The sequence below is a fragment of the Rhinatrema bivittatum genome, chromosome 4 (genome assembly GCF_901001135.1).
Source record: "Rhinatrema bivittatum chromosome 4, aRhiBiv1.1, whole genome shotgun sequence".
Taxonomy (NCBI): domain Eukaryota; kingdom Metazoa; phylum Chordata; class Amphibia; order Gymnophiona; family Rhinatrematidae; genus Rhinatrema; species Rhinatrema bivittatum.
In genome coordinates this window covers 200,969,404-200,995,986 of record NC_042618.1, presented here as the reverse complement: position 1 = coordinate 200,995,986, position 26,583 = coordinate 200,969,404, and the positions used below count along the sequence as shown (strand labels likewise).

The 26,583-nt window shown below is 42.4% G+C and overlaps 1 protein-coding gene across 3 annotated transcripts in view; it reads right to left on the bottom strand.

The window, feature by feature from the left end:
* Positions 1-26,583, bottom strand: part of HEMK1 (HemK methyltransferase family member 1) — a 78,549-nt gene that overhangs the window by 41,815 nt on the left and 10,151 nt on the right. For 2 of the 3 annotated variants that reach the window (XM_029599535.1, XM_029599536.1), the window contains exon 4: positions 24,568-24,661. In XM_029599535.1, coding sequence (XP_029455395.1) covers positions 24,568-24,661 — 94 coding nt within the window. Of the gene's footprint in view, positions 1-17,029; positions 17,116-24,567; positions 24,662-26,583 lie in introns of those variants that run through there. The other variant, XM_029599537.1, reaches the window with a different exon arrangement.

The following is a 26,583-nucleotide window of genomic DNA, read 5'->3' as shown; positions in this document are numbered from 1 at the left end:
TGGGATATGACCCTGTTGCTAGTGGTGTGTGTGTGTGGGTGTGTGTGTGTGGGGGGGGGGGGGGGGGGGGTCCTGAGCCTAAAGTGAGAGGGCACCTGTGGCTACACCTCTGATGGCAACAACTGATGGGATTTAGAATGGGATGAACATGCAAAGTACTAAAGGCAGCCAGCCAGGCTGAAACAACATAGCAGAGTTAAACTGGGGGCGTGACACAGTGATGGAATGCTCTAGATCCCTGAGGGCAGGTATTTGAGGTTGCTGTCCTCAGTGTAAAGCAGGTCAAGAGCCTGTTGTCTGCGTTGTTTGTATCAAACACTGAAAGTTCCTGACATTATCAGTCCTAACATTCAAGGGGAAGTAAATTTTGAACAAGAGAACATAAGAACATGCCATACTGGGTCAGATCAAGGGTCCATCAAGCCCAGCATCCTGTTTCCAACAGTGGCCAATCCAGGCCATAAGAACCTGGCAAGTACCCAAAAACTAAGTCTATTCCATGTTACAGTTGCCAGTAATAGCAGTGGCTATTTTCTAAGTCAACTTAATTAATAGCAGGTAATGGACTTCTCCTCCAAGAACTTATCCAATCCTTTTTTAAACACAGCTATACTAACTGCACTAACCACATCCTCTGGCAACAAATTCCAGAGTTTAATTGTGCGTTGAGTAAAAAAGAACTTTCTCCGATTAGTTTTAAATGTGCCCCATGCTAACTTCATGGAGTGCCCCCTAGTCTTTCTATTATCCGAAAGAGTAAATAACCAATTCACATCTACCCGTTCTAGACCTCTCATTTTATTATTTCCTTTATTGCTATGGTTTATTAATGATTGTGCTATTCTGTGAAGCATAATAGTTTAATTTGAAACACATTAAAAATAACAGACATGTTTTGTCTGATCACGCATGTTTTCTTTAAATGCTACACATCTTACAAATTCTGCCAGGGTATGTAAACTTATGAGCACAACTGTATCTTGCCGACTGTACACAAGGAGTCTGTGTTGGGCATGATGTATCTTCCTGGTTTAATCTGACCACAGGAATTCTGCAGGGATCAACTCTGTCCGCTATGCTATTCAATATTTATTTAATACCTCTTTGTAAACTTCTTGCAGGATTTGGAGTCTGCATTAAAATCTATGTGGACATTATACAGTGTTTCTTTCTTTCCTGTTCATGCTTCATGGTCTACTGCTCTCAAACTGGTTTCAATTTATCTACCCTCAGTTAAACAGTGGCTTCATCACAAGACGCTATCTTTAAATGTAAGCAAAACAAAGCTGATAATCCTCAGTAGATCTCCCGTGGCCAATTCACCAACTCAGTTATCCTACGATGGTCTCATTATACCCACTGTACATATTCATAACTTGGGTGTCACCTTAGAAAGTGATCTTTCAATGCAGCTGCACATCCAAAATGTCACAAGATCCTCCTTGTTTAAGTTACGCATGCTAAGATACCTGAAGCCTTTTTTGTCAGATGATGATTTTCGCTCAAGTCCTTCTGGCCCTGACTCCGTCTGGACTAGATTATTGTAATTCACTTTACCAGCTAATGTGGTTAGCCCCCTGCAGATAGGACAAAGCTCCGCCGGCATGAATACTAACGGGTGCTACAACACAGTAAACACATCACTCCAGTCCTTAAATCCCTCCATCGATTGCCTCTTCAGTGGACAGTGAAATTTAAAATTGCCACCCTAAATCAGAAAGTCGTCCGTACCCATGCTGTTTTTGCATTAAATCCTACGTTTCAAATTTACCAGCTATCTAGAATTTTGTGATCGGCAGATCTTGGTTTGCTTGAGGTTCCCTCACTCCATCTTGCACATGCTAGGGAGAGCCATGACTGAGTTCTTATAGCAGGACCTATCCTATGGAACTCTCTACCAGAGCATCTTTGTTTGACATCATGCCCAAAACAATTTAAAAAGCAACTTAAAACCTACTTATTCAAAATGGCGTTCGAGAGCACATAGTCCAGTGACATAACAGCATGACATTCTATGTGCAGTTTATTTTATGTTGATTTTGTTCCTTTGTGTTTTTAATTTCTTTCATGGAATTATGCATGTTGTAACCCACTGCAAACACTGAAGTGTGCGGGCTATACACTTCTTTTAAAAATGTTTTATTCATGCAATTTTATATTGTAAAGTCCAAGAATATTTCTTGTAATGAGAACAGAGAATGACATTAAGAAAAAGAACAAAATAAAGAAAGATAATCATTGAAACACCAAAATTAACCAAGTCAGTTTCAAATCAAATCCACCATATGGAGATCCAGACACAATTCAAGGAAAGCAGAAAAATAATAGGAATACGTATCACCAACAGGGGCTCAATTAATACATGCTGCCTCTTTTTCTGCGTTTGTTTGGCCACATCTGGGAAGACTCTAACCTTACAGTTTAGGAAAGTCTCAGACCAATGTCTTACAAAAAATAAAAAAGACGCAAAATCCAGTCTCTTTCAGGTTCCAAAAGGAAGGAAACTATCAAGGCTGCAGGAATACCCTTGCCAACAGAAGGTTTCAAGTATAGTGGATATGTTATCCAAATCCTATGAAGTCACAGCTGGAAGTCTAGCTGCGTTACTAACTTTCCTTTTAAATGGGGGGAGGTAGTATTCTTTAGAAAAAAGGAGGAAAAACTTGTTCAAGGACTTTTAATACTTCCAGGAAACACCTTTTAGTCATATCCCTAGGTACTGATAAAGGGATCTTTGGAAAGTTTATAAATTTCAAAATTCTTTCCTCTTATGGAATTTTCAGGATTTTCCAACCTATGCGTAAAGCAATTGATTTTCTTTGATAGTAGACTGTTGCAAAGCTTTTATTGACTTGACTTCTTGTTTTAACAGAATCTGGTTGCATACTGATGTTTGTTTTAAAAAATTCCAAAGCTTGAACCCGAGCCTCCATATCAAAGCATTTAGTAACCACAGGATTAAATGGAGCCAATATGGACGTTCCCAAACCTTCAACAACCTCCCAAAGTGATTCCAGTGTAAACTGGGTCGGTCTTACCAGGGAGAAACTCATCAGGGCAGCTGGAGCATTCGCAATAGGTTGAGAAAAGGGAGACAGTCCTGGGGTGGAACAAGATGGTGTCTTGCTGAGAGGTCATGGTCTGAATCTCTCTTCAGCTCGCTTCCCTTTTCCTGTTTCTAATGCCTCATACTAAGTGAAAGGGTCAGGGTTGGGGTAGATCCCCACTCCCCTAGTTTTCTGACCTCTACATCAGCTACTCCGGGTACCAGTTCCTTGACGGCGGATGTCTGTAAGCGAGCTGCATTGCCGCTGGACTAGGAAACATCGCTCAGCCCCAGCGTTCCTATTACTCCCCCTCCTCCATCCCGGGAAATTTCTGCAGAAGATGCCTTGCAGTTCTTTTTTGCCCGAGAGATTAACTGGGCATTGCTGCATCTGGGGAGGCCTACTCTTCCGCTGTCGCGAGATCTGTGATTTGGAAGACTGTGCAGGGTGTCCTGCTACCACCGAGTGACGCGCCTGCATGGTCGGGCGAAGCCATTCTGGCAGGATCCAGCTTCCAGACCTCAACACCTGTGATACTGAGGGAGCTGCTGCAGGAGAGCCATCGGAGAGAGCTCAAGTTATTCAGCGAGATGATCTGGATAAACCGCAAGTTATAACTTTAGATGTTGTTTGGATGCATCATTAGAGGATGTTTCATCAGATATGCTCAGGATATAGAGGTTGTCTCTCATGTTAAGAAATTTGAGGTTATTGATAAACAGATTATTACATCTATCCAGAATGTTCAACCTGACCTGGTTCAAGGGGAGATTATTCATGCCAAAAAGTTGGAGAATGTGGAGAATGCTCTAAGATATCTAAATCTTAGATAGGTGAATTTTCCTAATGTTTCTATTCTTTCATCTGTTGATCTGTTTAAAAAGTATGCTACGGAGATTTTAAAAATTTCCGCTGAAGCTATGCCACTGGTAGCCAAGGAATATTTTCTCCATCTGCAATTAGAGGAGAAGACATGGATCGTGGCCAAGGAAATGCTCTGGACTTGACAAATTTCCTGGAAAATTCTTCAGATCTACAAGTGGTAAACAGAGGAACACTTTTGGTTTCCTTCAACTTCCCCCAAGACCGGGACTCTGTCTTAAGATTTGTTTTTCATAACCTAGCAGCTCTGCTTTTTGGGGAAAAAGTTTGGGTCTATCCATACATTACTCATGTGACTCAAGAACGTAGGAAAAAGTTCCTTTCTATGCGCCAAGAAGTTTTGGCTATTTGTGCTCAATTTGCTCTTCGGTACCCGTGTAAATGTATCGTGAAATATTCTTCTAGGAAGTATTTATATTTTGAGCCCTCTCAATTAAGATTCCTTTTGGACTCTCATACAGAAGGTGGCTAATTTTTGTTGATATAGGTGTAAATTATATTTAATGTTGATTCCTCTCAGGAAACAACTTATTACCTTTTGTCTCGCTCCTTTATCCTTCCATTCCCCTTCTTCTTTTCTTAATATTTATTTAACATTTTTTATATACTGACATTCGTTGGGAACATCACATTGGTTTCCAGAGAACAAAATGCAGCCTAACAGAGCTTTACAAAGAACTTAATTTGAAATGGGGGGGAGATGTATTAAAACTATAAACAGGGAAAATTATAACAGGCAAACAGCAAATTGGGAATGATATGAAAAGCGAGCCGTAACAATCACATAAACCACAGGTAAACAGCAAATTGGGGATGATATGAAAAGCAAGCCGTAAAAGTCACATAAATCAAAGTCAGAAATGGAGGGGGGAGATGTATTAAAACTATAACAGGGAAAGCTATAACAGGAGAGCTAATAGAGGAAGGGTTATACAAAGGAAAGGCGCTGGGACTAATATTCAGAGGACTTTGCATAAATGTAGTTAATTACCCCAGATGCTACTTGCAGAGCCTCTGCAAGTGAATTCAGTCAGAGAAGTGCTCACCGCAAAGCCTGAAGCCTCCAGCTGCATCTGAGACTGTCACACAAGGCATTGGCTAACATCCTGGTTACAAGCTGTTTTCTCAGATGCTCACTTTCAGAAAAACACAGTTCTGAGAAAGGTACAGGACTTTAAGGGGGATCACACATGCAAAAGACTGCTTGCAAGCACAAAGCCTAATGCTTCCACTACTTAGAAATACCATAGCCAGTGAGTCAAATAACTCATCGGGAGACTAGCCGAGCTGTTTCTTGAGAAGGGACTACCTTAAATTAGGGGATCCTGGTACAGGTTTAAACAGGGGCACAGCAGTGGGGATGGGATGGCTCGGCAGAATGGCCACAGTCTTACAGAGCTTTTCGCATCTAAGCCACCAGTTCAAAGCCACCTAGGTGAAATGAGCCCAGCTACAGGGACCACAGCAGAAGTGGTCAGCTCCTGTGAATTGTGCTGCACACCTTGCCACTGACTAGCAACAAAAACCGGGATGAGGGCTGAGTGTTTCAAGCTATTCTTGGAAGCAGAGTTTTGTAATTTAAATGGTTTAATTCTGGTATCCTTCTCTAAGCTTCCAGCTCATATCGGCTTACTTTTTATTGATTAAAATTAGAGTTTACACACACACATATACCATTCAATGAGAATAGACTGAAAAAAATCAGGATGTGTTCTTCTGACATCATTTGGCAATATTTCACACACTGTCACACTCACATGCTGCTACGTGCATACACGCTGCCACATTCATAAGATGCCACCCTCTCCAAGGCTGAAAATATCCTGGATGCTTAGATGCTTAAAATTTCCAATGCTGGAGTGCCAGCCCAATAGCTCAGTGACACCGTTTTCAAGGTCAGTAACCGCAAAGAAAGGTTATGCATCAGTCGAAATGTAGGGCCCGCTAAGAAATCCAAAAACAGATTCAGACTCCACTAGGGCACTGGTAACCGCAAGGGAGGACAAAGATGTTTCATTCCTTTCAAGAAACAGGCCATATCTGGATGAGCTGACAAGGATCCACCATTCACCTGACCCCTGAAACAGGCAGGAGCCGCCACCTGTACCTTTAATGAATTAAGGGCCAATCATTTATTCAAACAATCCTGCAAAAATTCTAAAATGAGCAGGATCTGAACCGAATGAGCAAGAACCCTTCAATCTTCACATCAAGCCACAAACACTTGCCAAACCCGCACACAGGCCAAGGAAGTGGAGAACTTTCTAGCTTGTAGCAAGGTGGCAATCATCGCAGTAGAATATCCATGCTTCAGCAAGCGAGCCATCTCAAGGGCCATACCGTAAGACAAAATCGAGTTGTATCTTCATGAAGAACAGGCCCCTGCCTCAATAGATCCCTGTGAGCAGGAAACCGGAGAAGGGAGTTTACTAGGAGCATTCACAGATCCGCATACCATGGTCTCCTGGGCCAGACTGGTGCCACAAGAAGCACCATCCCTCTTGTGACTCTCGATCCTCCAAACCATTCTTGCCCACATGAGCCACAGGGAAACGGCATACAACAGATGTCCTCCATCCATTCCTGCATGAGAGCATTGATGCCCAATGACTTTGGATCTCTCCTGCGACTGAAGAATCAAGGAACCTTCGCATTGCAAAACGTTGCCAGCAGGTCCAGAAATGGCAGACTCCAGCAATCCACTATTAGCTGAAATGCCTCATCTGACAATTCCAATTCTCCTGGCTCCAGACTCTGTCTGCAGAGAAAGTCTGCTCTTACATTGCCTTTTTCTGCAATGTGCGAAGCAGAGATCTCCTGAAGATGCACTTCTTCCCATTCCATAAGTTGGTCTAATTCCTGCGACACTTGCTGGCTTCTTGGTTCCTCCCTGCCAATTGATGTAGGCCACTGTCATTGCATTGTCCGACATTATCCTGACTGCTCAACCCTGCAACCTGTTGGCAAACTGCAAGCATGCCAACTGGACCACCTGGGCTTCCAGCTGATTGATGTTCCAGAGAGACTCTTCTGTACTCCAGCGCCCCTGCGCTGTCAGCTCCTGGCAGTGAGCTCCCCAGCCTTGGAGGCTCACATCTGTCATGAGTTCTAGGCAGTCCAGTGAACTTAGGGAAATCCCCTTCTCTTAGGTGATCCGCTTTTAACCAGTTGAGTGCAAATCTCCATTGGCAGATGAAGCCGAATCGACTAGTCTTGAGACTGTGGGCTCAAATGAGTCCACAGAGTGCACTGAAGAGGATGCATGGCACCACCTCCAGGGTTGCTGCCATCAATCCAAGCACCTGTAGACAGGACTACTTAGTAGGGCATATTTTGTTCATCAATAGACACACCTGCACCATCAGCTTCCGAATACAGCCCTTTGGCAGGAATACCTTGCCCTGTTCTGTATCAAAACGAATAGCGAGGTACTCTAGCAACTGGGAAGGTTGGAGATTGCTCCTGGCCAGGTTCATGACCCAGCTTAACTCCTACAGCAAGGAGATCACCTTGCGCGAGACCTGGAGGCTCTCTTCCAGACTCTTGGCCCAAATCAGCCAGACATCCAAGTGTAGATGTACCAGGATCCCATCCTTTCTCAACTTCGCCGCCAACACTATCAAAACCTTGGAAAAAGTTCTGGGCACGGTGGTCAAACAAAAGTAACATGCAGGTATGCCTCAGACAAATCCAGAGACGTCAGGAACTCCCCTGACTGTACTGCCATTATCACTGAGCACAAGGTTTCCATGCAAAAATGAGTCACACGCAAATGATGGTTGAGTTCTTTGAGATCCAGATGGGATGAAATGAGCCCTCCTTCTTGGGCACAATGAAATAAATAGAATAACGGCCCGTATTTTCTTGAGACGTGGGAACTGAAACCACAACCCACAGGCTAAGGAATTCTTGACAATGTACACTCCACTGCCTTTCTCTCCTGTGGAGAACTGCAGGGAGACACCATGAACATGTCCTGAGAAACATTGCGAAACTCCAGTGCATAGCCATCTAGTATCACCTCCAGAACCCACTGGTCTGTAGTGATCTCAACTCACCTCTGATAAAAAAAAAAAAGAGAGGTGACCTCCCATCTCCTATTCCTGGAAGTGGATCAGCACACCTTAACTGGGAGGTTCGGGGTGCTCCACTACCCGAGCCTGCTCCCCGTCTGGGCTATGTGGGATGAAAAGACTGAGATCTACCCAAAGGACGAGTCTTCTGAAAGGCCACTCCTCTGTAGGGCCAAAAACATCAGAACCCCCTAGTACGATCTCTTGAGCAATCGAGGAACTGGGACTCACCCCACTTATTGGCCATTTTCTCCCAAACAAGAGGGAGCCTTTAAAGGGCAACTTCATAAGGTTAGACTTCGAGGTTGTATCAGCCGATCAACTTCTCAGCCATAGCTGATGCCTAGCCGCAATTACCAATTTACACCAGACTCATCAACCTCCTGAGAGAGGTTGTCTCTCTATGTGGCTCGGTTTTAGAGCCACTTTAAATTTGTAGACATTTTTTATGAAATCTTTTGTCACTGAGTCGAGACCTTTTGTGCAGTACTCTTTGTATATGTTGAAAATTTTGGACACTGGATGATATTATGGAACACGTTGTTAGACATTCTTGATATTGAGATTTTATACACAAATATTCCTCAAGAGACTGCTTTATCTGTGACTCATGATATATTAGAAAGGAAATCCCAAGTGTGTCACATTCCAACAGAATTCAATTTGAAATGAGCTAAAATGGCGCTATGCAAGAATTATTTCCGTTTTGATGGATACTATTATCTCCAGATTCACTGGACAGCTATGGGGGCGTAATGATGGTGCCCGATATAGCTAACCTATATGTTTCCCAGTTTGAGGAAACATTTTTGTATGAGGCAAAATGGTACTCAGATATCATTTACTGGCATCGATATATTGATATTTTTGTAAATTTAGAAATGCTTCAAGGAGCAACTGCAGCATTTTTTTTGTCTTGGATTAACATACTGGATTCTTATTTGAAGTTCACTATGGTTTACCATCACCAGTGAATTTCCTTTTTACATATTATCATCAACAAACAAGATGCCCATAATTCACTGTACTGCAAGCACTGAATGCACTAACTTTTTGCGCTATTTATTTTATTTATTATTTAAATTCTTTTAATATACTGATGTTCAGTTAACACGGAAAGCGAAAGTTACATTAAAACAGGGAAGTAGAACAAGGCCGTTTGAAGAAAAGGGATAGATTAACAATTACTATTCTAACTGTAGAGAAGAGCAGGTACTTTCATCCTAAGCATTTGCAACAAGGTCCCCCAGTGAGTGAGTTAAGGGGCCAGGTCACCCGCAGGGAGCTTTCAGCAGCAGGCACAGCCTGTGATCTGATAGGACAGGCTGCCTACAGGATGCTGTTAGCAGTAAGCAGAGCATTTAAGCTGAGGGACAGGCCATCTGCAGGGTGCTGTCAGCCATAGGCAAAATGGTGCGAGCTGAGGGACAGGCTGTGTCCAAGGAGCTGTCAGGCACAGTGCGTGAGCTCAGAGGACAGGCTACAGTTTCTACTTCTTACCATGATTTATTTCTCTAGTGCTACTAGAAATGCACAGCACTGCAGCGGGAATTCCCTTTCTGTTGTTTTTTTTGGGGGAAATTTCATCATGACCCAATGCTCACCTCACCACTGGAAAAAAAAAATTACTAAATTCACAAAAACAAAGTGGAAGAGTTCCCATTTTGCTGCTCCAATTCTTGGTATTCTCTGTTCAGGCAGCCCCCTCCTACCAACCTCGGTTTCTGCTGCATTTCGTTTCTTGGAACTCAAGTGCAGGCTGCAGACCAAGAAACTGAGAAATGTGACAAGACCTGAAACCACATTCTCTTCCCTGCTACACAGACTGTTCCTCAACAAACATCATATGCACATCTTCTCCTCTATGTATGCAAATCTGTCCCCTACACGCATCACACACGCTCTCCGCCCTGGCAGAGAGAGACACACAACACACATGCACTGAAGCCATGCCACAGTGCCGAGCAGGCACACTCTCTGCATACTCACTGGAAACTGCATTTATGATGCAACTTTCCGGACATTTTGCTCTGGCTCCAAAATGTATGTGTAGGTGGTCTGGGTTGGTTTTTTATGGGGGGGGGGGGGGAATGGGGAGGTAGTGGGGGCTGCTGACCCACGCATTCAACCCAGTCTCGACTTTTCTTTTATAAAATTGTTTCTGGGGCAGAGTCCTGATTTCTTATGGCTTTTGCCCTACTAGATTAAGTGGTGCTTGTCCTCAAGAGAACCCCATTTAACCATTCTCCACCCCACTAACTATAGGCTTCATTCTTTGCAACTTCAGACAATTAAAGATGCCACTTCCTCAATTAAACCCGCCTGTAACATACCTGCTTTAGTTCTTCTCAATCACAGCCTCACTGTATTAACTAAAAGCCTCTTATTTGGTTTTTTTTTCTCTGTCTTATCTGTCTGTCTTCATTAAATTGTAAGCTCCAAGAAGCAGTGACTGTCCATTGTGTGTCTCTGTACAGTGCTGTGTATACCTGGCATATGCTATGCAAATGCTTAATAATAATAATAATAATAATAATAATAATAAATAATAATAATACTTAACTAGTTACTTAACAAGCCTGAAGAGATAATACTGGCTTGGGCTGGCACAGGGTAGCAAGAGACTGAAGGTGACTAAGGTCATTTCCCTGCTCCCTCAGCTGAGCTCTACCAAAATGTTTAGGGTAATTGCCCTTCTCCTGCCTGTCACCCCATTCTGCCATCTTTGGCAGTGCTGCCTGTTCAAAATTCAGCTGCACAACTTATCTTTCTCCAATGTCCTTACAACCACCTAAGCTGCCTTGTCCAGTTACTACACTGGCTCCACATCTGCTTCTCCTACACACATACACGTGCATTCATTCTGCAGCTCCTCCTTTCCGCTCCTCTGTTCTCTCTCCCTATACCCTATGCGTGGTGAGGTTATAGCTTAGGTGCTCATTTCTTATTAAGATTTCCTTGTAAGTGTCTAATTAATTTTTCTTCTGAGACGTTTGTATTCTTTGAACCCTCACAATTACATTTCTTTATTGATTCTAAGGCTTCCACTAGGGGAGAACTTTTTCCTTCGGTCTCTTCATGTTTTTAGGTGGGGGTCAGTACTCTGTTGAATATTTGAGAGATTTTTGTCTTCTGAGAAGAGATTTTTTAAAATTATTCTCTTTGTAATAATCTCCTTTGTTTTCTGGATCTCCCAAGTTATATATTAGGTTTTTGTTTTTTTTTTTAATGATGGACAGAACTGTATTTTTCTTTTCTCAAATTTACAGTACTGTAACATTTCTTTGTCCTGATATTTATCTTGCAAATTTATACTTATATATAATATTAAAGCAATAAATAAAAAGTAAAAAAAAAACAAAACAAAAAAAACAAGAGTCAATGGGAAGTGTATTCTCTACAATAAATACACTTCCCATTGACTCCTGACTGTCATGCATGTTTGTCTTACCTAGACTGCTAGCTCCATGGAGCAGGGACTGTCTTTTATGTGGGTCTGTACAGTGCTGCATAAGTCTAGTACTGCTTTATAAATGATAAATTGTAGTAGGAAGTTTTGATAGCTCTGCTGTCTGACCTTTTCAATACTTCTTTAGAATCAGGAGGGGTTCCAAAGGATTGGAGATAGGAAGATGTGATTTCTCTTGAAAAAAAAAAACAAACTAGAGAACAATGGGCTTACAGGATCTGAGGCAGCATGGTTTTACCAGACATGGATCTTGTCAGACAAATCCAACCAGTTTCTTTGATTGGGGACCAGAGAGTTAGGTCAAGGGAGAGCACTAGATGCAGTGTACCTGGATTTCAGCAAAGCTTTTGACATGGTTCCAAATAGGTGACTTATTAAACTGAGTGCCCTAGGTATGGGCTCTAGTGACTGACTGTGTTAGAAACTGCTGAGTGGGAAGTGACAAAGAGTATTGGTAAACAGAGTTCAGTAAGGATAGGAGTGTACCAGTTGTGTGCCACATTTTGATCCTTGGTCTAGTTCTGTTTAACATTTTCATGAATGAGGTTGCTGAAGGTCTAACAGGAAAGGTTAGTTTTTTTTTGTGGATGATACCAAAATCTTCAACAGGATAGTCACCTTCGAAAGCATGGAAACCTTGAGAAGGGATACAGTGAAGCCTGAGGAATGGTCTAGACTCTGGCAGCTAAGATTTAATGCTAAAAGATTCAGGGTCATGCATTTGGGTTGCAAAAACCCAAAGGAGCAGTACAGTATAGGGTGTGAAATTCTTCTGGGCACAAACAAGAGCAGTATCTGGGGGAGCTGATGATCTTAAGGTGACCAAACAGGTACAGCAAACATCCCTACAATTAATGGTGGTTTTAGATGTGGGAACTTTAAATAGCCTGAATGATTCTGTAGATGAACAAATAGGGAAATGGGATTTAATTATGCAGGAGCCTGTATATTAAACTGCATCTCAAAAAACTAGGAGGCCAACATTTGGCCTTAGGGTATTTGGTTAACTTATATTGGATGTTCAGTGGTAGGGATGCACTGCTGAACGTTACGCGTGCCGGCTGCAGCAGACCCGCAGCTTGGCCCCCTAACCTCTTTCAAGTGAATCCAGTGCCTGGTCCCTCGTCTCTGGCGGCGGTAGGCTGCCAGCTCCGTCCTCGGGCCGCCACTGGTGCCATTTGCCGCTGTGCCCGGGATCGCGGGCCGGCCGTTGGCTGGCACGCGTAACTTCTTCAACAAAGGTCAGGGGGGGGTTCTAGGTAAGACTAGGGGGTGGGTTAGGTAGGGAGAGGGAGGGGAAGGAGCAGGGGGGGGGGGGGCAGAAAGAAAGTTCCCTCCAAGGCAGGCTGCGCGGCTCAGTACGCGCAAGTTGCACAATTGTGCACCCCCTTTCGCGCGCCGACCCTGGATTTTATAACGGGCGAAGATTTGTTCGCACCGGGTTGCGCGAACAAATCTGCGCATGCGCGCAGGTTTTAAAATCAGCCCCTATGTCTGGAGAGACAGGGGAATGAGAGTTTGACTGAAAATATTCTTGTAAGTTGCCCCCCAAGGTTTTAACAAATAGATCATCTTTAAATAAATATTCATTCAGGTGCCAGAAATGCTGCCTGCCATCCGTATTTCGGAGAGCCAGATCTAGCCACACAGGGCCATGATCCAATCAGGTAATAGAACCAATCCCTACACTGGACACCTGGCAAAATAAAGTTTTATCATCTAAAACATAATCTATGCGGGAGTAAGTTGTATGTGGGACTGAATGGGAGATGTCTAGGCTGGGGTGAAGAGTAAAATTGAAATCCCCACCTAGGATTAAAAATCCCTCCCCATAGGAGTCCAGCAAATCTTTGATGGAAAGAAGGAATGGCCCGGATTTTTAAAAGATTTACGCACGTAGGAGGCCTTACGTGTGCCAGGCCTATTTTAGAAAGGCCTGGCCATGCACGTATGTACCGGTGCTTCGGGGAAGGGGCGAGCTGGTCCGGGGGCAGGGTGGGGTCAGAGGCTCCTGGCACAGCGGCCATTTGCTGCTGTGCCGGGGGATCGTGTGCCGGCAGGGTGCCAGCGCGCACAACCTGCGCCTGCCTGGAGGCAGGCAAGGAAGGTAAAACAAAGGTTGGGGGGGGGGTGTTTAGAATAGGGCTAGGGGAAGGGGGTAGCATGCGCACATGGATGCAAGCGCGTAGGTATTAAAATCTACCCCAATGATTCTTGGTCTTGGTTGGGAGCATAGATGGACACTAGAGTAAAAATATCCACCCCCAACCAAATTTTTAATAACACATACCAACCTAGTGGATCTAGGGACTGAAATAAAACATCATGAAACAATTGAGAGGAGATTAGTATATCCACACCCAAGAATTGTACACCCTTATTACTGGCTGCCAAGAACTTATGTGGGAATTCCTTGTATGCCAATAAATATTCATATTGCTTGTGGAGATGAGTCTCCTGTAGAAAGGCAATAGTTGCCTTCTGGGGTGTTAATTCTCGTAAAAGCAAATGGCGTTTCTTATAGGAACTGAAACCCTTGACATTAAGGGATAATATACGGGCTGTCATAGGTACAAGAAGAAAGTTGCACCCGTGATAGCTAAGAAAAAAGATCCAGGCAACCAGCGGTGGATTCCCGATGAAGACCGGCCTGGGGATTCGCCGCCCAGGCCGGCCCAGGAGATACCACGTGGTCTGCCCGCCATCTTGAAAGCTTTGTCACGGCCGCGCTCAGCAGACCATGTGACTAGCGCGACCGGCCCACCGGGGGATGCATGATCCCCCGATAGGCCAATCCGCCCCTGCAGGCAACCAAAAATCAAGCATATAAAGTTGGACAAGTGCGAAGGAAACAGTATAGGGGAAAAAGAAATAAAACAGGGAACCCCAGACCCCAAAACACCTTCCCATGTGATCGCTGTCCTCCTTGGCCTGCCCGCCATCTTGAAAGCACTCGGGGCCTCAGTCTGCGCTGTAAAAGTAACGAATAAGTCTGCTTGCTTGAAAAATCATCTTGGCTTCGGTGAGATAGCGAATCCGATAAGATACTCGTTTATGCAGAAATTGAAGGGCAAAAAGGAAGGCACAGCAATAACAAGGTCCCTCCTTACGCAGCACACCAGTGACTTCCCGAAACTCAAAACACTTTCGGAGCATGGTCAGCGCCAGATTGTTATAAATGGTAATTTCATGTCCCTTCCAGATCCAGGCTTCTTTTTTTCACACTGCCTCCATTATGTTTGATTCTTGGAGGAAGCTATAAATACAAATGATAATGTCCCTATGCCGATTATCCCGCTTGGGGTCCAGAGTCCTATGCGCCTGTTCTATTTTAATGCTATGAGTGATGGTAGCAAGGTCTTCCATCACACCATCCCTGCTACTGAGAATAAGGGCACATATTGCCCTCGCCGTAGCATTGCAATTAGGGGCGGATTCCCGATGACGACCGGCCCGGGGGTTCACTGCCCAGGCGATACCACGTGGTCTGCCGAGTGCGGCTCTGTCACAGCTGCGCTTGGCAGACCACGTGACTAGAACGACCGGCCCACCGGGGGATGCCCGATCCCCCGATAGGGCAATCCGTCCCTGGTTGCAATCAGTAAACTGCTCCACTTCAGGGAGGCCTCTAATGCGGAGATTGCTGTGTCGTGAACGGTTTTCCAAGTCCTCCAATTTATCAGCGAGAAGGGAGAGCTCAATGGCCATGGTTTTATGCTGAGCACTCAGGTTATTAAATGCCGCTCCATGATTCTCGGCGGGAGAGTCTAGCTCGTCCACTTGATGCACGGAGCTCAAGAAACCACTCTCGCAGTTCAGCACGGGATGGAACATCTGGTGGTTCTATTTCGTGTTGGGCGGGAGAGGGTGAAACCTCTGGGTCTCTGCCACTAGGATCCTTAACCGCTTTTGCAGCATGGTCGGCGTCATTGCTGGTTAACTCCGAAGCATGTTTGCTGAAGGAGAAATACTTCAGATCCGTTGTTTTACTCTTAGACGCCATGCGGAGAGGTAACGCACAAGATCACAGCATGAAATAGTGCAAAATAATAGCAGATATGCTTTGAAGTGCTGGTTGCAAAAGATAAAGGGAGCTACCGAATTAAGTGGCCATCTTGGTTCATGCCGGTAGAGCGCCCCCGGCCCGCCCCTTTTCAATGGCCTGGCACTTCTGCGCGTAAAGGGGGATACTCACGTGGCCGGGCCATTTCTAAAATACGCACGTATCTGCACGCACCAGTGAATAAAAATTTACCCGTTAGTCTTTTTTCCCTGCTTGCACATGTTTTTTAATGTCCCAGCAATGCGTGACAAAGTGGCTTGTGAATAAATGTACTGCGTGCTTGATGAAGTTGTTATGGGTACATCAAGAGTAGCAATAATGTGATCTTCTGGAACCCAACAGGTGTCTGTATGGGGCGGCCAGTAAAATGACTTGGCAGGACCTTGGGGGTGCAAGAAATTGACCAAGTCATCACATTCCTCAATTGAGACTTTGCATATATGGCCAATCCACCAAGAATTATCATAGATGCAAGCTAAATACTGACCAAGCTGGAAGCTGGATACTTGAAGGGCAGGAAAATATTCACATTCATGTTCTAGAACACTTACAATGAATGAGGTGATGTCATTCAAACTTTTGCTAAAGCAAATTTTAATTGCATCAATGGGCTTGAATTAATGATTTTCTCTTGTTCCAGCAACTGTATAACCTTTGCTAAATCTCTCATCCTGAACAGGTCTGACTGCTTCAATGTCCTTGTTTGGGACAAAGAAAAATTTGATACCACAAACAGTACAATGGTGTGACAGGCCAGAGCATGTTCCCAAAATCTCTGCCACAACACACTGCTAACATGACATTACCATAGTTCCTTGTGAAGCTGATACTCTTGCATGTTCAGGCTTGCATGCAGTAAATAACACAGCACAATATAAAATGTCCATTTTGAGGGGTCATTTAGAAAAATATGTCGAAGCAAGATGGGTCATAAGTTACAAGCATGGTAAGCACAAAAAGCTTTGCTGCACTGTAAAATTTCACATCTTTAGCTCGTGTGTTACATGATGCAAATCATTGGGGGCCTTAATTCTGACCAAAGATCGGATCCAAAATGAAACAGGGAAACTTTTGTAGAAAAAAACTTGCTCTTTCAAATGACATGAAAAAAAAAAGATTTAAAAATTTTTTTTAAAATAAGATTTGGTCCCTGTTTTAAATTATGTAATACAAACTATTGTAGAACATCCATTTGAGTGATAAAAGTTTGCTTTAACATGACATGGTTTTCAGTTTTACTGCAGGTATTTGTTTTAAATTGTGTGCAATATTTCCTATCTTTTATATAGTAACATGCTAAATGTCGGCAGATTTGTTGTAATTTTCTTAAATTTCTTCCCATTAATTATGTCTGCACAAAAACATGTTTTTCTGTTATTGTTATGCATTTTTCTTTTTTCTTTAATGAAGACAACATTTCAAAGAGTTATAGATCCTCTGCCATCACTGTAGTTAAACTATCCTAGACATGTTATCCTAATCTGCTCTTACAAACCTCCAGGGGCAAAGATTCCTCCATTTCCAGAGTGTCCCTGGCTTGAAGTGCTTCAAATCTGCTTTCTGCTTCCCTTCACACAGATCGAACAGTGCCAGAAGGAAACAGGAAGCTGGCGCGTAGCAAATCACACGACGGATGGCTTCGATCTGGGCCCCATGACGCTCTGAGCTACTGCACGCCAGCTATAAACATCAAAACGGTTTTCTGTGGATTTCATGAGTGTAAGCAAGGATTTCTACAACTGGTTCCAGCTCCCAGTAAAAGTACCTCAGCAGTCGGACAAGCATGAAGTAACCGACATGCCAATTCTCACACAATTGGGGGTTATCTCATGCTCACACATAGTGAACCCCCCTCCTTTTGATGCACTGGAGTTAGGTCTGGAATAGAGGAGGTGGTGGGGTTCCCAGCCCAAGTCGCATCAGGTGAAGAACAAAGAAAGGAGGAAAGTCCAGAGTAGCAGGAGTCACTGACCCTCTAGCCAAAAAAAACAACAAAAAACAACACACAAGTAGAGCCAGGATCGGAGCTAGGACACAGAGTTGAGCAGGGGCAGCAGTGGGGCTGGGGGGTAACAATAAGCTGAGGAGAGAGAGAAAAACTGGTAGGGATCCTCGAAACTTTTAAGGTTTGAAAAGGGGTATATAACCGAAAAAGTTTGGGAACCCCTGGAGTGTATCTTTCCATTCTTGTTTTCATATGGGATTAAAGAATTACAATTTAATAAAATCAAAGTTAAATATCATTTTAATGTTGCTCCTTTCATTTAAAAAGCAATATAACCAGCTTTATACTATGAACACATCACCTGAAAACTTGCATTCTTTGGCCTTTTATATCACTCATTGCGGCACTAACTCACTCTTTGAGATGAACTACTCTTGGCATCTCTGAAGTAAAGATTTTTTAACAAGTGCAGTACTGGACTGTTTGCCCCCAGTAAAGTATTTGCACAAAAATGTTCCCTTTTCATCTTAATGTTTCTGCCACAAATTCAGAGACCTATTAATAATCCAAGGATTTCACATTACTTTCCATGAAAATCTGCACAAAACTTTCCACCTTTTTTTTTGCCAAGCCTGGCACTTTTTGCATTTTTGTGTAAATTTTCCACCTGAAGTTGACTGCACTAAAGATCTGGCAGAAAGACAGTTCTGAAATAAAGAACAGAACATTCAGCACCTGTAAGTCAGAGCCCGAAAAATGAGTGAGCAAGCCTACAGCCACCTCTAGTGGTGGGCTGCATGAACTACAACAAATCCAAACAAACAGACCACATTACCCTGTGTACAACGGTCCTTGGCTAGAACCTAAGGCAATACAGAAAAGCCTCAGAACTCTGCAGTTGCTTATTTTTAGGGACCTTATTTTTTTAAACAGAATTCTAGGCATTATTAGGAAAGGAATGGAGAATAAAACAGAAAATATCATAATGCCCCTGTATCGCTCCATGGTGCAGTCTCATCTTGAGTATTGTGTGCAGTTCTGGTCACCACATCTCAAAAAATATAGAGCAGAATTAGAAAATGTACAGAGAAGTGTAACCAAAATGATAAAGGTGATGAAACGATTCCCCCTATAAGGAAAGGCTAATTAGATTAGGGATCTTCAGCTTGGAGAAGAGATGGCTGAGGGGAGATATGATAGAGATCTATAAAATAATGAGTGGATTTAAAGAGTACGAAGACCAGGGGACACACAATGAAGTTACTAGGTGATATATTTAAAACTAATAAGAGAAAATATTTTTTTACTCAATGCATAATTAAGCTCTGGAATTCATTGCCAGAAGATGTGGTGAAAGCTATTAATGTAGCTGCGTTTAAAATAAGGTTTGTACAAGTTCCTGGAGGAAAATGTTCATTAACCACTATTAAGGTTGAGTTGCAGAAATCCATTGCTTATTCTTGGGATAAGCAGCTTAGAATATATCTACCCCTTGGGATCCTGCCAGGTATTTGTGACCTGGATTGGCCACTGCTGGAAACAGGATACTGGTCTTACCCAGTTTGGCAAGTCTTATATTCTTATAATCTAAAATTTTCCCAGGAATTTATCAGGGTTTATTATGACAATAATGAAAATAGGAGAAAATCAGTGGAAAAAGGTGACATTGTTTTTCTGGGTAAATATTGGAGTTTATTATGGTGGACAGAAGCAAGACAACAAAAGAATATTAAGCAGATTCTCCCACTCACCCGCATCCCTGTCTCTACCCCATCCCTTGCCTAGCATGGCATGTCCTTTCCACACTTCCAACGAGAATCTGCCTCTTCCCCCTCATTGGAACAGCGTTCATCCTTACTAGCTGTGGCTCTAGATATTTTCTCTCTCCTTCGGCAGCAGCTTGCTGAGGCTCCCGTGCTCTGCAGCAATGCATTTATTTATTTTTTTTTTGTTGGTCCAGGTTGCCGCCAGGAAGCACTTTTGGTGAGTGTAGCCCACACTTCAAATGCTGCAATGGCGGAAGCAAGCAACAGGCATTTTGGCTACTCGGTGGGAAGGGGAGGAGCGACTTGAAACAGCACATCAGCTGCACTGGAGGGTGAATGCGTTCACCAGTGGTGGGGCGGGACTTGAAACAATGCATGTGATCTGCCCACAGCAACTCTGGAGCTGCTCTTTAATCAGGCTAAAATTAGGGAGAAAATCGGTTTAAACCAATTGTCATTTCTGGAAAAATCCAGGAATTAATGGGTGAAAATCGGTTTAAACAGAAAGCAATGACCCTACTTATTTTGCTCCTGTTTTTTGCCAGATCTTTTTTATGTTATCCTCTGCTTCCATCCCCGCATCCATGTGGACTGCCAATTACTCCTGCCACCTCCTCTGGCCGCTGTGCCAGTGGTCTCAACAGAAGGCAGCACTTACAGCACCAGTGGCTCTGCCCCCTCCAGACATTCGTGAGGGATGTGGGGCCCTGTTGTTCACAGCATGGAGGCTCGAGCCAATGGTTAACAGTTCAAGGGGGGGGGGGGTGAGGGGGGTGGGGAGCAGCAGGAAATAAAGGTCCATACTCGATTGGGCAGGAGGGTTGTGGGGGACGGGTACAGGAAAGGAATCAAAGGATTTCAGGGGGGGGGGGAGGAGGGATACAATCAGGACAAGAATTTGGTTGCACTAGGCTAGACATAAGTGAGGTTGGGCATAAATAACTAAGAAGCTACTAAAGCAGGTCCTTATCAACTTGTCTCAAACAGAAGCACAAATAGGTCGTTCAACTTCTCTTGCATTTCTGCTCCTCTCTGCCAGGAGAGAGGAGCAGAAATGCAATCACTTACCTTTGTAACAAAGGAAGAAAACCTTCAACTGCTATTCTCTCTCCTCTTCCTATACCCTATTAGATCTTAGCATTTCTATAGTGCTACCAGGGGGTGTATGCGGCGCTACACAGATATAAATTTAAAAAAAAAAAGGGGGCCTGCTCCATGGAGTTTGAAGCACATACGTGATCACTACAAGTTTGCAATGTCTGTCTATTGCAGCAAACATATTTAATGTGAGAGCACAGGCAGGGTTTTTGGATTCAATTGCCAGAGAAGGAATGCCAACTCAAGACGGACATTCCAGACAGACGGAAAACAGGGAACAGCTCTCTCCCACCTCCAGATTCCATCTCTACAGCACACCCCCCACACAAGCTCTCCCCCTTGGCAACTGTGGCAATTTATAGCAGTTTTTTCTGCTTCACTGCAGGGCCAGCATCAGAATTCCCTCCCTTCCCAATCCTATAGTACACAGGGTCACAGGACTGGCAAAAAAATGACTAAAAAGCGCATATAACATCACAACCTCTGTACTGCAAAGAGGCACTGAAGTCTGTTCCAGATACAGTTCCACCAAAGAGACTTGAAAAGGTTTCCAACAAGCTAAGAAGACATAGGAAATTCACAGATGACTATGCTGCATTTAGCAAGCTGTTAATTAACAGTTGAAGTATTGAATTGGCAAACTGACATATAAAGTAGAATCAACAATGAGATCGAGTTCTCTTCACTAAATACTGTCCATGGTATAAACGCAAGAATAGTTATCAACAATATTTTCCCTTGGTCGGTGAAACAGAGGCCTCTGTATGTACAGAGAGAATATAGGATATAGCAGAAGTAGAACAGAGACTACAGAAACATCGCTGGAACAACCGTCCTGTGAAACAATTACAAAGTATCCCTTCTTGTGGTCTGTGATTCAACTGTATCCCCTTTTTAATGAAGGTGTCCTCCTTGTGATTCATTTGCAGTTCACAAAGTATCTTTCTTGCAGTTCAGCTCTATTGCAAGCAGGGAGCAGGCTCCATTAGTTCTATGTGGAACATACGTTTACATATACAGGAGGGGGTTGTTCAAAAGGCACGTACACACAGAAAATCTGGTGGCGCCTGTGTAAGTGGCTCTTTGAACATAGTCTCAGTGGGCGTGTGCATAAAGTATGAGGTTTTCCGATGGGCAGAGCTGGGGGTGCGATCAGGATTTACATGCAAACTGTTGCTTTTCAAAAATTTGCATGGAAATCCAAAGTTACACCTGCTCTTGGACGCCGCATGGCGTTCTGTGCACACCCTGCGAATTTCCAAAGCGGATTTAGGTGCATAAATCCACTCTGCAAATTCAGAGCCTGTGGGTAAAAAGTCCCCGCAGACCTTAAGCCTATGTTGGCTGCTTGAGAATTATCCGGTCCCTTTACAAGCCTACTTTCCAAAGGAAAAGACTTATGGGATCACTATGTGTGTGTGTGTGTTGGTCCCTGATAATGTTTGGTTTTGGTGTCCTGTCCATAGCAAATCTTTCATGATTGATAACTCCCAAAAACAAATAATAACATAAAAGATGACAAAGAACACATGAAACTTCGATGTAAGAAAATAAACATTGAAACTTTCACAAACACTTTACTGCCAAAAATTAACCAAAACCCATATGCACAAGTATCTGACATGCTGACATTTTGGAATAACAGTATAACACAAAGCTTAGGTAATGTAGCACCGTTAAAGCTGGTGAAAAACATCAATAAAAATACATCTTCATGGTATACAGAATCACTCAAAACAACTAAACGTAAACTGCGCAAGCTAGAACGAAGATGGAAGAAAAATCCTCGTCCAGAAAGAAAACATGAATGCTATACCCTCCTGCAAAAATACAAAAAAAGATATAATAAGAGCTAAAAAAATCGTTTTATACATCTAAGATAAAGAGCACATATGGAAACCCAAAAATCCTACTTTCAATTGTAAAAGATCTCACTATACAAGATGCTCCCTCACCACCCACATCAGATGATCTATGTAACAGCATAGCAAAATATTTCATAGAAAAAACAGAAAACATTTCTGCTGAATTTGACACACTTCCTATTCCAAAACCAACAATTCCTCAACTTGACTGTTCTTGTTCAGATTTTACGAATACAAATGATACTACAATTATGAATATTCTCACAAAATCAAAACCTTCAAAAAGTCCATTTAAACTCCTGTTCTGGATATTTACTTAAAGACATTAAAGAACACATTGCTCCATCAATTACTGAAATAGTAAATGCTTCACTATCACAAGGTATATTCCCTGATCTCATCAAAAAGACACCTGTTATACCCATACCCAAAAAGAAAAATCAAAACCCCCTAGATCTAACCACTTACAGTCCAATTGCCACACTTACATCGATAGCCATGATAATTGAGTCAGTTGCATTACACAAAATTTCAAATTACATAGAAGAAAACAATATATCACATCGGAATCAACATGGCTTCAGAAAAGGGCACAGTACAGAATCATTACTTATATCAGCATTCGATACAATTATAAGGGGATTTGACTCTAACACAAATTACATACTTGTTCTAATTGATATATCTCCTGCTTTTGATACTCTAAATCATACCATATTACTTTCTAACCTACAACAGATTGGCATTACCGAAACAGCATTGCAATGATTCACCACTTTCCTCTCAAATAGTCCACGAAGAATAACACTGGGAAAATCCAAGTCTGAATGGTACACCACCAAAACAGGCGTACCACAAGGCTCATCACTTTCAGCGCTACTATTTAATATATACCTTTTGCCACTGTGTCGTCTCCTCAATGGTTTGAAGTTAAACTTCAAAATATATGCTGACAATATACAATTCATCATACCTTTCACTGACTCCTGGGCTACAACGTTCTCATTACTCCAAATTTACTTAACAACAATAAGAATCTGGTTATCTCACAACAGATTAAAATTAAATACAGCAAAAACGGAATTAATTTATTTATCCACAGTACCAGATTCCGCTCACCAACCTCCCAAAACTTTCACATAAAACCTCATACAAGAAACCTAGGTATAACTATTGATTCAAAACTATCACTGTCTAAACACATTTCAGAAATTGTCAAGAAATCTTTCTTTAAACTACATATGCTTAAAAAACTCAAACCGTTATTACTATCATCCAATTTCTGAAGTCACACAAGCTTTAGTACTATAGAACTTGGATTACTGTAATGCACTACATATAGGACTACCTTTATCCACATTACACCCGTTACAACTTGTCCAAAATGCAACTGCAAGAATGATTTTTAATTTACCACGAAAAGAACATTTCACCCCCCATACTGCAACACCTTCACTGGCTTCCCATAACTCATCGCATTAGATACAAAATCTTGTCTACTATTCACAACCTTCTCTACAATCCTAACTCTGTATGGCTTTGTTCCATGTTGCATATATATAAAACCTCAAGACAACTCCGATCCATGCACAAACGTTTACTAGAAATCCCATCAGTCAGAATTGCCAGTCTAGCTTTAGTAAGAAAAAGAACCTTTTCCATAGCAGGTCCAACCTTATGGAACTCCCTCCCTGGATATATTCGATTAATATGTAACCGTAAAGAATTCAAAAAAATGTTAAAAACGTACTCGTTCAGTGATGCTTCCAGAATACAATAATCAGTATTACTATTCAGGTCGGATCACTTTGAAGCTAAACCTTTTACAAATTTGTTTTGTCTTACTAAGTTTGTTTTTAAATTATGCTTGTATGATTGTAAACCACTTAGACGGACATGTAAATGCCTTAATGCGCGGTATATAAAAACTTTTAAATAAATTAAATAAATAAATGTACGTCGGGGCCAGCCTGGGGACTCTTGACAGAGATGTGCTTTTTCCTAGAACCACACAGACATACATAGACATGAATGCACGTCACAGAAAGGAGACTGTTTAGTTCTGGATGGAACTTCTTTTATATTTGCATTTCTGCAAATTCCAACACCCCTCGATGGTACATGCTGTACAAAGCACAGCAACATAAGACACAAACAATTTTCTTGCACAATCCTGAAATGACATGGGATAGTAGCAAGCTTGTGGCATCAAGTCCTCCAAGTAACAAAACATTATACAGGAAAGCCTCACGGTGTGGATGCAGAGTGACACAAAGCACGCCCACAGGTGCAGTGCATGCTCTTTGCACTCATCATATGCTTGCGGATGTAAGTCATCTCCCACCTTCCCTGTACTCACCTCCGTTTCCGGTCGTGGAATGAAAACCGGGGGCCTCATTATGAGGGTCAGATCTGAGAAATCCCACTCTCCAATAACATACTGAATGGGCATTCTGAAATAGCAAGTAATATGTTACCGCTGGCATGCCCCCAGGGCAGGTTCCTCCATTAGGCAAACTAGGCGATCTGCCTACAGTCTGGGGAGCAGCAGGAGAGGCATCTTAGGGCCTGATTCACTACAGCTTTTTTCCTATTCTGTGTCTATGGGAAAGACAGCAGGAACAGGCTACCCTGCTTACTGTTCAAACCTCTTCCCTCCCAGGCAGTGCAAGCAACAGAAGGGGAGAGGTGAGGTTAGAGTGCTTAAAGTAGAGCAAAGAAGAGAAAAGAGCTACTCCGCTGCCTGATCCAGCCTCTACCTTCCCATTCCCATTCCCTCCCCCGTCTGCAGGAAACAGGAGGAGAGGCGGTGAGGTTGGAGAGCAGAGCAAAAAGAGATTAGATTTAGTCTGCAGCTTTCTGTTTCTAATTTGTGGTCCCTTATTCTGCAATTGATGAGGATCTGTATTCCTCATGTGTGACTGAGGTGAGTTATTCTAGTAATGTGCAGTTTCTTCTATGTAGGAATCGGTAGCAGTCCAGCCGTTGTGTTCTTTCAGTAGGAGGTATATTGATGTTCTACGGATCTGGGGTACTATTTGCAGTGTTCACTTTCATAGATAGGGTCGTTGCTGTTTGAGTTCTGGGAGTTCATGCTTTTTTGGTACAGCAGTTTTGCTATATGGGCTCCGAGAGTCTTATTTGAAAGGGTTTGATTACTTCACAAAGTCCTTGGTAATGGAAGGAGTTTGTGACACTGTTACTGACGTGACAACAGAGTTAGAATATTCTTTTTGTATGGTGAGTAGTAAGGGAAGTAATGAAGAAAGACTGTATAATCCTCACACTCTAGTACAGGTAAAGAAAGTATGAACATGTGAAAGAGGATATTATCAATTTCATGACAATTTTTCAGGCAAGACTACTGAAAGAACTGATGAAATATTGAATATTCAAGGCATATCAGGCATCCAATAGGGCTTATGGACTTATGTTCAAGTATGAGCTATAAGTTTGACTTGTCTGTCATTTACCCCCACAGTATAGACCAGGAGTAGGCAACTTCGATCCTGGAGTGCTACAAACAGACCTGGTTTTTAGAATATCCACAATAAATATGTATGAGGTATATTTGCACACAATGAAAGCAGTGCATACAAATATAATGCATACGTATTCATTATGGATATCCTGAAAATCCAGACCTGTTTGTGGCACTCCAGGATTGGAGTTTCCTAACTCTGGTATAGATTTTTTTTTCATAAATTTTATCAAAGTTTATATACAGTTAAAAAAAATTGTGCCGTTCCAAATGTAGCTGTAGCAATTCCTGATACCTGATGATATATATACATTTGTCTTCTGTTATATTTCATATAAACTTTATGTAGCTATTCAATAGAAAAAAATATCTAATAGTCTGTCCTCTGATTGATGATTATCCTAAAATAAAAATGTCTAACAGTAGCCAGTGTTTCAGTGACCGCTTGCTTAAGGGATAGTACAGGTTCTCATCTTTTTCAAGAATCATTAACTTCACTTCATTAAGCGGAGACTTTATTTTTTTTGGCTGGTATCTCCGGTCACTATAAGTTGCGTTAGTATTTAAAATGGAGTTGGGAAGTTATCTTCTAGAGCTAAAGGATCCCATTGAAGGCGATATCATTTCTCGAGTTCCAAACATCGTCAGGATACAAGAAAAATGTTAAATACAGTAAGCAGTGGTTCTGATATTCTTGTCCCTGACATAGGCATTTGCCAAAACCGTGGCTGTTGTTGGAATTTCTTATTTCTTGATAATCATCATTTAGAGGACAGTCATAATATTAGACAGAAAAACTATCGGATAGTGGACATTCTTACTTTTGGATAACCACCTCTCAGAGGATAGTTAGTCTATTAGACAATTCTTGTATTGAACAGCTACATAAAGTTA